The sequence below is a fragment of the Tympanuchus pallidicinctus genome, unplaced genomic scaffold (genome assembly GCF_026119805.1).
Source record: "Tympanuchus pallidicinctus isolate F22 unplaced genomic scaffold, pur_lepc_1.0 scaffold2, whole genome shotgun sequence".
Classification (NCBI taxonomy): Eukaryota; Metazoa; Chordata; class Aves; order Galliformes; family Phasianidae; genus Tympanuchus; species Tympanuchus pallidicinctus.
The window spans coordinates 53,029,058-53,041,296 of record NW_026294721.1 but is presented as its reverse complement, the minus strand read 5'-3'; the positions used below and the strand labels follow the sequence as shown (position 1 = coordinate 53,041,296).

Sequence of the window (12,239 nt, the reverse complement as noted above, 5' to 3'; positions counted from 1 at the left end):
TTTATTTTCTCCTGCAGCATCCCAAACTTTCTTCACTAGCAGCCTCGTTACCTAAAGTATGCATTAAGAATGACCCTTTATCAAACTTGACAGTAATTTCTATACAAGTTAAATCCTAGAGTTAATGGCTATTCTCCTGAGCTTCTTTTGTCACATTAACAGGTTGAAAGGCTTCTTTATATTCTAAGTTTTGACAACAAAAAATGTCAACATCAGTAATGCATTTATTTTCCCTGTATCGAAATGCATGCCAGCAGCCTTCAATCTGGAGGTGGTTCACTCAAAGGGTAGTTTCTGCATGTATTTGGGTGTAGAGGATGGTGAGATAATTAAAACTACAGCTGGGAGAAATCTGTTATCACCTCTGAATCTTCACAAAGGAAAAAAATATGAAGATTTGAACATAAATTTAGACTTATGTTTGATTCTTCAGCTTGAAATATGATGACAATGAGTTTAATTTAAAGCCCACGTTCAACTGAGATACTCAGGTTTTCTATGTAGTTTTCTAACTTTCAAATGGATTTCAGCTTAAAAAAATAAAAGTAGCAGTTGAAGAGCAGAGATGGTTGAGAAAAGTACCATTACAATGAAAAAAAATCCAGTTATGTGTAGAAGAGATTTCAAGACATTCTTAAGAAGAGGAGGCACAGGCAATTGTACATAAGCCTAACATATCATAATATCCATGATGGTTTGAATCTCTTTATTATTTTGGAATATGCAGTTTCCAGGTAGGAGACACATTACATTATTTTTCACTGAGAATTTGAGTGTTTGAGTTGAGTGCAGGTAGTATGATGTTGTACTCGTGACTTTGAGTTAAAGCAGCATAGTTCAAAACAGATGTGTTGTTGGGTTTTTTGTTTTGTATCCTAACAGCAGCTCTTATAAGCCCTTTTTATAAGGATAATTAGAATATAAATCAAAACATAAATTTAGAAATTGTGAGACTAAGTTTAAAAGAAGATCCTGAAAAAGAAAGCATCTAATGAGTACTGTTTTAAACCTGTAGGTTACTGGCTGACCTCCAAAGTGGAGTGGGTTTCTGATTATAGATTCCTAAATAATAAGCACATTATGAGTTCTTCTTGAGGAAGGAAATAAAAGAAATTAAACAATCAGTTCAATCAGACAGAAGGAACGCTTGTGTAAGAGTTCTTATTACAAGCCCACAGTCATATTCTCTGAAGTATTAGTGTAGTGGGGTTTTTTAATACTTTTTTATATATATATATATACTTATTAAATGTTCAACTGTTGATTTTCTTTTACACTGTATGCACTTTTAGTTTGGGGCTGATCTCTCTACTGGACCGTAAAATCTCTTAAAATCTCCCTTACATCTAAAAATCTTAATACAAAGGAGATGAAATCTTCCCTGGAACTTGATTTGTTTTAAATATAATAAAGATGGCAAGTAGAATCAATATAAAACTAATTTTTTAGTGGAATAACTCAATTTCATTTAGTTTAAACGTACAATCTTTTGAAATAAATCTGGTAGAAGAAGAAAGAAAACCAATCAAGTAGTTCAACTACTTTCTTTTTCAAAGAAACTTGTTCTCATGAGACAAGCAAATTAAGCCATGTCAGCAATCTCCAGTGTCCTTAGAAGGTACTGGAAGACTTCCTTTCCCCCAAAGTGCTGTAGAAGCTTGCCTTTTAATGCTTGATAACTATATGATTAGTGACCTAGGGAATTCTTTGTCTGATTTAACCTGCAGAATTCCATTTTTCTTAGAAGGAACTTGAGGGGAATGGATCCCAGAAAAATGATGCTGCTCCATAAGAATAAAAATAATAGATGTTGTCATGTCTTTTTCATCTCAAATGTGGAAATGGTTAGAGATTAAAATGAGATTCAAAAATTATTACCTTTGCTGAAGAGAGATTTTTCTGAGTTTTAGTTTCTGGTGAGCTTTATAAATCAGCAACTGATTTCCCTATTGAGAAGCTCAAAGGCTAAGAGCAGAGACACAGAAAAGGTCTTACTGGGCATCAGTAGGAATGAATGCTGCAGAAAACCTGATAAAATGGTTGTGGCTTGATGAACTAGCCACTAGTAGAAAAAGAAAAATGAAAAAAAAAAAGCAGAGTCAGGGTGACCTGCAGCGTTTAGTTTGATGTAGTACAATTTTGTTCATTTAATTCTCCAGTGTTTACCTTATCGCTTTACCCTTTTTTAGTGCTACGAGCACATTACCTACGTAAGTTTTTTTGGGTTGTATGTTACTGTTTGAAGATCCATTTGCAGTATGGCAGACAGCTCCAGGTGCTCAAGCTAGTCAAACCCCTTTTTCTTCAGTTAAAGGAAATGTTAAGAAATGTCATCCTAGTTCCTATGCTTGCTTCAGATTTTTGCACAGTGGGAGCTCCCTGCCTCATGTATCTGTGCATGATGCCCAATTTTTGTCATATCTTAATGATAAAAAAAATGCCAATCCTTAGCAGAGATAATTAAGTCACGGCACATATTTGCTTATATAAAACAGAAATGGTGATTCTAAAAACTTGATCTATGGGAAGACACAGACACCAAGTCTAATGATATTGGACATAAGCAGTTTAGCAATCTTCCAGCTGGAATAGTGCAGTTCAGTTTACAAGTGAGTGTAATTGGGGCATATTGTACACAGAGGTTGTTTGGAAGAGGTTAGTACTGAGTTTGTGTTCCAGCTCAACTCTTGGGTAAACTAACTAAAAAATCACTTTATAAATGATTTCAGTACTAGTCAGTTCCAAAACAAGTAATTTTGCAATGCCATCTGTTGTCTTCTGTAAAAAAAATCAAATGAAAAACTCATTTGGCTTGGTGGTGGTTCCATAGAAAGAACAGACTTCTAGTCTTTACCACAGCTTCTCATGGGGCAGAAAATTAACATGAAGTCTGTTTCTAGTTGGAGATATTTCTTCATCATTTTGAGAAATGAGTCATGATGCCTGAGTGGCTATCTGTAGAGCAGTCCCATTTGTAGCAAAGCTAAAATTGGAGCCTAGGAGTTGTTTGAAATACAGGGGACAGGAAATAGTTGAGGTGAGGAAATACTGTGTGGATCTGTCTATCCACACAGCACTGCTGCTCATTAGATGTTTGCAGGAAACGTTCTAGATACTGAGATGAATTTTGAAGGTATGGAAAACTTTACCTGTGTTTACTTGGTAAGGGCTCTGTTCTGTGTATCTTATACAGGATATATAGGACCTTTATAAGACTATATTTGTAAGCAAGAAGAGATGCAGAAAACTTTTAATGCTATCTTCTATTAAACTGGATGTTTCTTTTGCTGGGCAGGTATATTTTTCTTGCTTGTTATTGTGAGAAATATTATTCTGAGAAGTAATGAGGATTATCGTGAGAAAAGCTTGCGTGCTAGCAATGCTGCTGCTTTATTTATTTCTTATTTAATTATTTTTTGAATATCTTACATTTAGCCCATTTGAAGGTTTGAGTATGAACAATAGAAATAGTTGTGATAAATTGTCAGCCTCTTCCAAAGATGCAGGAGTTCTGAAGTTACTGCCAATTGACAGATGGTTTGTCCTTGCTTATTGCTTGTCTTCTTGACAGCATTTTTCTGCTCTATGCAAAATTTCCCTTGGTGTGTAGTTGAATTCTTTAGAGAAAGAAAATTATATTTTGCTCCGTCCATTTTCTTGTTCACTGATTTGACTAAATGGAACACCTTCCTCAAGAAGCAGAAGTTTGATTTATTTTAATAGATTAGAAAAGTGTTAGGAAAGCTGCTGAAGTTTGACTTGCGCATTTCTGAAGTTACAAAGATGTTAACAATGATACTTTATATCTATTGCTGTGGACTTCTATGACTGTATGAATGGCACTCAATGCTTGACAGCTGTATTATTTGCTGCAGGAGTTATGCAGCTAATGACAGTATTTTCAAACACTCCAGTGTGAACTTTCTGGCTGAGCAAGCACTGAGTAGGTGGAGAGGAAATCTTTTTATTTTTCCCCCAATATCATGCAATCTGTTTCAGAACTGGCCTGCTCAAGTGCTGCTTTGATTCTTACCAATGGAGAATTATGTGATTTGGCAATAAAAATTAGCCAAATACTAGAGGCGTATAAATGAAAAAATGCTGATTGAACAACAGCAAAAAAAAAAAAAGTTGTTATTTGAAGTCGGTGGCTATATTGTCTGTCTTCTGCATATTCTCCAGAATTGATTTAGTTCAGTGAGACAGGAATGTGTGAGCCACTTTGTCCATCAAGCTGCTAGGATGCAGCTTCATACTGAGGTTCTTCTACTTCTGGATGATCCTGCACAGTGAAGACCCTCAGCAGAAGTGCCACCTCAACAGCACAAAATGCATTATTTAGTATTGCTTTTTTTGCAAGCATCAGAATGACAGCCAGCTAGTTTCAAATATTTATTCTCCCAGTAAATAGATATAGCCTGAACTTCATAAAAGTTGATAGGGAGTTAATAAGATTCTGCTGCTTCTAACTGCTGCTTTTCATTGCAGTTAAGAAAACAAAATACATTTGGAAGCATAAAAACAGCTATGTTGGGTTGGACTAAAGATTCCTTTGATATCTCATCTCCAAAAGAGGCAGTAAGTGAATGCCTAAGGAGAAGTAAGAACAGAGTAAGCACAGTTTCTCAGCTACCAGCTATGTTTAGGTTTGGAGACACTGCTGGGTTGAATATAGCTTTGTGTGTTCAGTAACCCACAGGTGGATTGCTGTACAATTTCCCCTAGAGTTAGCATGAAAAGAGAATTTGTGAATGTGTGCATGGTTTAATTCTTTTTTGGAAAGGGTAACTCTCTGCCAATAAATATCTTGTAGGATTCAGCTGGAATGCACACTGTAATTTTTATCAGTTTTGTCTTAAGAGATGAGCTGTATAAACAATACATTTCTCCACCTTCTGTCTTGTATGGAAATTTCCAATCTCTCCTTGGCCTTTCTGGAGTGCACAGCAGGGCTCCTTGTCACACACAGCAGAACAGGTAGATGAATCTGAAAATAGCATTGTATTCAAATATTTGAGGTTTTGAGGTTTCTAACTCCTACGAACTTCATCAAATTGTTATTGCTTCTAATATTCAGGATATCTGATTTATTTTACATTATTGCCCCTGTGTCTTTGCAAGTGGTATTTTGTATAGTCATTATTTGCTGGCACAAAACTTAAATCCATGCCAGATCACAATGTGTGAATTTCAGCCAGAAAAAAAAATGTCTCTCAGATAACAGATACATTTCAACTTTTTCAATATATTAGTCATATGAAACTTCTGAACAACTTCATCACATACATCTGTTGAAGCTACGATCTATGTACCTTTTGGTTATAATCAATTTTAGCAGGACCAGACACACTTTTGTTGTTGTTGTTGTTTTTTGATTTTGCTGTTTTCTAACTGCTGTGTTATTTGTTATCCCTTTTAAGGGATTCTGCAGTGGCTTTCAAAGTAAACAAGTAGGCAAGGTCAGTAGATAGACAAAGGCATTGTGGAAGACTGTTTCATAACTGTAAAGGTATGCCATGTCAAGTTATAACTGTTTTGCTGACAGATAATTGCTCTAGGCTATGTTGGTGCAAGCTTTTGGTTTATTTATTTATTTTGCATTGATTTCATACAGTCTGGAACTTGTAAGTGTGTGCATAGTAAGTGCTGATTGAGAGAATCTTCTGACAGTCACATTATGAATGTAATCATAAGTTGTTCATATTGGAAGAAAACTTTAGGACTGAACAAACTCTTCCCTCAAGTGTCAAAACCAAAGAGCACATATGTATTTTCTGTAAAACAGAGGTTCTGTATGTTTATTTTCTTTCTACACTGAAAAATGTAAAAAGCACAATAGTTGTAAAATACCAGAAGGCCATTACTGATGATAATGAAAATAATATAGCTCCCTGCAATTCATATAGACATAGTGAGAAGGTGTACTGCCTAACATTGAAGTCAATTAACTGAATAATATTGTCCATACTGGGCAATGAGAGGTGCTCAGAAGTGAGAAATTGAGACACATCATCTTGATCCTGATGAAATGGGCAGTCGTGAAATAATTGAATGCTAGATCCAAGTTTAGAAATAAATACACTTTATAAAAACAAAACAAAACAAAAACAATAACAACAAAAAACACACAATAATAAAAAAGACTTCTTGGGGGCAAAGTTATTTGCATTTTTAGGCAACTACTTTTGATACTAGTACTATCTTTGTGTGGATGGGCTAAGGAAAATACCAAAAAAGCAGCTTACAATAGGAAGAAAGGAAAAGTGAATTCTAAAATTGTGGGCTATTCATAGCCCATCTAAACTTAGAATATATTAGTTTGAATGTCTCTGAGTACGTTTCAAGTTTATCTCAGGCTGACATAAGCTTTTTGAAAATGGCTTTAATATTAAGTAGATTCATGAATGCCTAAAACTTTATTGGATAAAACATGATTTTTCAGCTGAGAAATTTCAATTGCAATTGAAAAATGAGTATTTTTCAACTTAAGATTTGCAAATTACAAGTAAATCTATCACGGGTAGCCTGAGCTATTTGAGTAACTAGTGAGGCCAATAAGCTTCTTCCAGAATCCTGCTCAAGATGTCTCTGAGCTGAACTGAATAACAGTGGTGATTCTTAGAACCACACTCTGTTAAAAAGGCTTTTTCTAATTTAAATGTGATAGCCTAGACAAAGTAGTCACACAAAACCAAATCTTTTTAAAGAAATTACCTGAAACTCAAGATTCAATTGAGTAGCATTTTGAGGCAGAACAAGAGCTGAGGAGTCCCTCCCGCAGCACAATCATTTTTGTTTCCCTAACCTCACCACAAGCCTTGAATCTGAGGTATTCTCCTGGTAGGCTGTCTCAGAGCCAGTGGGAACCTTGGGAGGCCTTATCTGGAGAAGTGTAGTCAGGGTAATTTTCTGTGGACAATGTAAGACAGCATCAAAGGAACATGGCAAAATGTGCTGTTGTTATCACATAGAAAGAGTAACAAACCAAAATGCTGAATAAAGCAAGGACCTTGCTCCTAAAATAAATAATTTTCCATGAGCACACTAACAGTGATGGCCTTCCTTTCTCCCAGTTTCTGACACCATGAGAGTTTCAAATAGGATCCCAGTTCATATACTGCTGCTCTTGGTTTTTTTCCCTAGTCTCCCTAGATCAGAATTTCTAATCTTGCCTGTCATTGTACTAAATAAGCAGTGACCCTGATTCTAATGGCCTCTGAATTAATAATGAAGGTTATCAATATGGGGTCTTTAAATAAATTGCAGCCATCCTTGGCAACTACTTTTCTGTTTGTCATTTTTAAAAGGCAAACATGCTTGCTATGCATTAATCTAAGTAGCAGCAGACCAGCACCAGTCACCCACAAGAACTCCTCCAAAAGTAATGCCTCCTATTTTAATATGTTGGCCTGCCATGTCAGAGATAGATGTTGGTGGTATGGCAGTTGAGGTTGAACCTTCCTGCAATAATTCCATTCCTTTTTTTTGCTGTGTGACAGACGGCAACAGAGGAGCTGTCTGGCAAAATGGTATCTGACGTGGAAGTGTGTATGAAGCAAAGGTGTGCCTTTGAATTACTCCATGTAGAAAAAATAGTACCTACTGACATACACTGATAGTTACTGAACATTTATGATGATCAAAGGAATGTGAGCACGTGAGGTGGTGGAAGTGTTTCTGAAGTGGTGACAGCAACAGCAGGTCACTTCTGCTGCTGCAGCCTTTTACCAGTATGCCATGCAAGCTCTTGTGTTCATTACTGGTGAAAATGCATAGCTAACAGTGGTGACTATGTTGATAGTGTTTTGTAGATAATAATTTGCCCTACCAAATAGTATGCTTTTTGTATAAGTTGTAGTTTCCATGGAAATAAAGAGGAAGCATTACTTTCAGAGCAACTTATTTACATGAATTTTCTAACATTGCAAGTTTCAAGGCCTGTTTCAATTTTTGTCTTTGTATTTTATTTTAATTTTTTTCTGAGATTAAATGCTGTTTTAGATATTCACCGGTTTTAAATGGTGAATCAAGTTGTATACATTGATTATAAAAACAAAATTGGATTGACTTATTTAAAATAATTTCAGTGTAAATGTCAAATCAGTTTTATTTGTTTAAAAAAAAAAAAAAAAAAAAAGTAAGCCTTTTCTATAGATTTCCTGGTACTTTTCTTCTTTACTGTGAATCAAACATGGCTTTCCACAAGAGCGGTGAACTCAAGAAGGGATCTCAAGGGAACTCAAGAGGGATAATGTTGAGAGAAAGAAGAATTAGGTAATAAAATTTCAATCCAGTACAAAGGTATCTCCTAGAATAATTTTTAGCAAGGAAATGAAGGTAATGGTAGGAGAAGGATTAGAGGCATTCTCTGCAGATAGCTAGGGACAGGCCACTGTCTATCATCCCAATAACAGCTCTCTTTTTCAAGAGAAACTCTCTCCCCGCTTTGCGTCTCCATGCATCTCAAGGTCGTTGGCTCTTTTTGCTTGTTTTTATTTTTTAATTTCTAATTCAGAGGTTTCCATGTCGTAGGCATACACTAGAAAGGCAGGAGTGCAGAAATTTGATATGAGTTACTTGATATTCATTTTTGGCCTTCCTCTCTGTTGCTCTCTCTCTGCACAATATTAAGGCAAAAACAATTTCATTTTCTCCTCAGTCAACTGAAACATATTCTATTCAGTGATGCCAGCAGTGAAGCGTATTTTTCAACTTTAATCACCAAGTCAAACAATAACACAAATGCTTGCACAAAATTTTGCTAAAGGTTCCCTCTCTTCAGTTGAATAACAAAGGTCTTGAAGAGCATGTGCTTCCATTTTTGTCATTTGCAGAGAGAATCTATTTAAGTTTTTTTGTTGTTGTTTTCTGGTTTTCATAAGCAAGCTGACTGATAGCTCGTTTGTTCTCTATTTCAGGTCGTGGAGACTAATTTGGTTGCTTTCGACTGTCACTGGATCATTATAAATGAGGTAACTGTCAAGTGAACATTGTTGTGAAGTATGAATCCTGTTTTCAGGCTTACAGACAAATATTCACACTGGTCTTGCCTTTGCCAGCAGGAATCAGTAGCTACAACAAAGTTCAGGCCCTGCTGAGAGGGTGAACATTTAACAGAAAGAGAATGCCAAGTCTTTCGGTTTTGCCATTTCGTTCTTGCCTATTTTAAACAGAAATGCTTAAATGAATAAATGAAAAATAAACTGAACAAAAAAATTTTCCTACCAAGTACTTGAACTGACAATTTTAGAGGATTTCCTTAAGATCATTTCTCATTCATAATGGATCTTTGTACTGAAGTGCTTTTGTTTCATTCATATTTTATTTACTTTTCTTATTTAAAAAAAGAAATTAGTAATCCCATCTTTCCCTTTCCTGTAAATATTCATCTAGAATTCAGTAATGGTTGGTACCCAAAACCATAGATATCATTAGAAGACTTTTTGGTGGACTCCTGAACCAGGTCATATATCAAAGTTCCTGAAGGAAAATAAAAGAAAAAAGGAGCTCCTAATTTTAAACTGTGAAATAGGTTCTGCTATGAATGCTTGTCAGCTAAAATATGGCAAGTCAGCTTGAAGTAGCTTTGCATATGAAAACTTTGGAAAGTGCAGTTGTGCTAGATTTGAAGGCATTCACTTTGTCTTTTGTTTTCTGAAAAGCAATTTAAGTCCAGAATGGCTGAATTCCCTGAGGAGATAACGCTACCCAGTGTGTAAATTGTACATCTCCTGCATATTCTTAAAACTAAAGATAGCTTGGAGAAATTGCATATGAATTCTAGATCTACTCTGGATTTACTGTGCTCTTCTGTTTTCATATTTTGCTACTAGTTTTTCACTAGTAGTCTAAAAGCTTTCAAAGCTTTTTTTTCAAGGTAATAATAAGTTTCAGCTTTTTGCAGTGAGAGCATACTTTGTCTTTCTCCTTTAAAAGAGCGAACTTTTAGTCAACATTCTGTGGAGAGAATTATGCCTCATTAAGTGCTGTGAAGACAACCGAGGTTCTGCAGAAATTATTGCTTTGGGCCCTGCATTTCCCCTGACCAGTAATTTTCCTTGTTCTTCAGCACTGAATGGGGTGGGTCTCTCTGGCTCAGAACCCAACTCTAAGCTACAGAAGGTCACATGAACTGCACACAGACATTTCCTTTTCTGCCAGATTAAACTGGAAATTATTTGTCATCAGTGGAATATTGAAGTGGAGTTGATGTGTACTCTTCTGAGTTAAGAGTTACTATTTTTCAAAAAGATATGAACAAAGTCTCTATCAGTAGAAGACAGGTGTATGCATCAGTATCAATAACGTTTCCAGACAGACTGGGAATAGGTACTTTCTTTTTTTATATGTCCACTCCTCCACTCTAAAAACCGAAAAGAAAACCAAGAACCATTCCTATTACACATACTTTCTTTATGTTCTGTATTCAAAAATTAGTGTCTTTATGGAAGAAATTTTGCTTTCTGAGCATTGTTGACTGTACATAGGAGTGGATTAAACAGCACAGCAATTGAAGTAGTTACCACTTTAAACTGTCTTCTCTGTTCCAAAACTATTCCTTTCCACAGCTAGTAGTGCTGAATGATGTATGCAGAAACATGCACCACCCTTTCGATGCTTTATACTCTTCTATGCGAAATGGTGGAAGCTGAAATTAAGTTCATTCAAACTAGCCATGCTATAAAAACATAGTCATTAAAATCTTTTTTGTATTCCATTCAGTCATCCCTGCTGTCATCTGTGGAGGACAAGAACACATTTAACACCATGCAAAGTTAACTCTTCAGCTATCTCAGCTTAATCTTCTTCTGGACCTAAATTCATATCCCCACTGAAGCAATTTACTGTCAAGCTCTGTTTGTTGACTCTAAGAATTGAACTCAGTGATCCGTGTGGATCTGTATGATTTCAATGATTTCAAAATGTTCAATATTTTGTGGATGTAAACATCAGATTAGTAATAAAGTTTGCAGATAATGATACAAACTGAAACGAAAAAATGTTTTGCCCTATTCTTCTTTTAGTTTGTAACACTATGTTCAAATTAAATAGAAATAGAAATATTTCCTGACTGATGAATGTGACATAATATTACTTATTTATTGCAACATTTTGCAAGTTCAGTATTAAGATCACAACACCACTACTTCAGTAGAAGTTGAGTAATATCCAGAACTTCAGTACATAAAATTGCTGGCTTGACATCCAAAACTAATCCATTTGATATGATTGTCCTTTAACTATTGATGACTGTAGTACTTCCATGTGACTGTGAAGTGATCTGAGAGCTCTGCCTGTTTTTCTGCAACACAAATCTTCAATAGTGAACTTACACACATCCATGGTTGTGTGCCTCTATTAGATAGATCACTTACAGTTATTAACTACAACAGTGCTTCTCTTGCACCTGATAAGAAAATTTAAGATAATTTAAAATACAGTGAAAATCCATTGTTTGTCAAAATCCATATGTGACAAATATTTCCTTGCAGTAAGGTACCACAATAAGCTGTATTTCTTTCCATGACTGCACTAAGCGATTACGGTGTGCTTACTGAGTGTAATAATATGGTAGGAAATACCACCTTCAGTTCTGTGATCGTGAATCTGCCTGGGTTTTTGAGGCAACATCTGTTATTTTAGTTGCTTGCTTTAAATATAATAATGCCTTGAAAGAATTCCTTAATTTTTATTGTCACATTAGGTGCTATTTTAGGTAATACAGAAAAATTGCTTGGAAACTGTATCAAAATGGAAATGCATGTGTGGGAGGACGAATGTTGTTTCTATAAAATGAAATAATTTGCAAAAGCATAATACATCTTATTAGTCCTTTACAAATAACACAAATCTCTTCTGCCTGATCATTGGATTCTGTTGAAGAACCACTCTCCAAATAAGTATTTCTCTTTCTTCGGGGCTTGAAAGCAGATGGTACAATTCTGTACTTAAAATTTGTGAGAGTCATAGATTTGAATGTAGTCATGATCAAATATGCTTTTAAGAAAGATATGAAAACTGATTTTGCGCTCTCCCTTTCTGTTTTTCTCTCTGCTTTTTTTTTGCTTTCTTCTGCACAGTAGTAATTGTAACCTTAAAAATCCCAGGGTAGTAAAATATTTCCTTACAACTACTAAATCACTACTGCACAGTAAAACAAATTTTATTTAGTGGGCCTGAAGAAGGGACACTTGCAGAATGATTTCTTTATGCTCTTTTTTAATTAATGTTTCTTTTTA

At 35.3% G+C, this 12,239-nt stretch overlaps 2 protein-coding genes across 3 annotated transcripts in view; one reads left to right on the top strand and one right to left on the bottom strand.

Annotated features, from left to right (window-relative positions):
* SEC24B (SEC24 homolog B, COPII coat complex component) overlaps nucleotides 1-12,239 on the bottom strand; it is a 553,630-nt gene that overhangs the window by 37,394 nt on the left and 503,997 nt on the right. The window lies entirely within an intron of this gene.
* Nucleotides 1-12,239, top strand: part of GRID2 (glutamate ionotropic receptor delta type subunit 2) — a 679,658-nt gene that overhangs the window by 458,953 nt on the left and 208,466 nt on the right. For both annotated transcript variants that reach the window (XM_052681767.1, XM_052681768.1), the window contains exon 5: nucleotides 8,919-8,972. In XM_052681767.1, coding sequence (XP_052537727.1) covers nucleotides 8,919-8,972 — 54 coding nt within the window. The remainder of the gene's footprint in view (nucleotides 1-8,918; nucleotides 8,973-12,239) is intronic.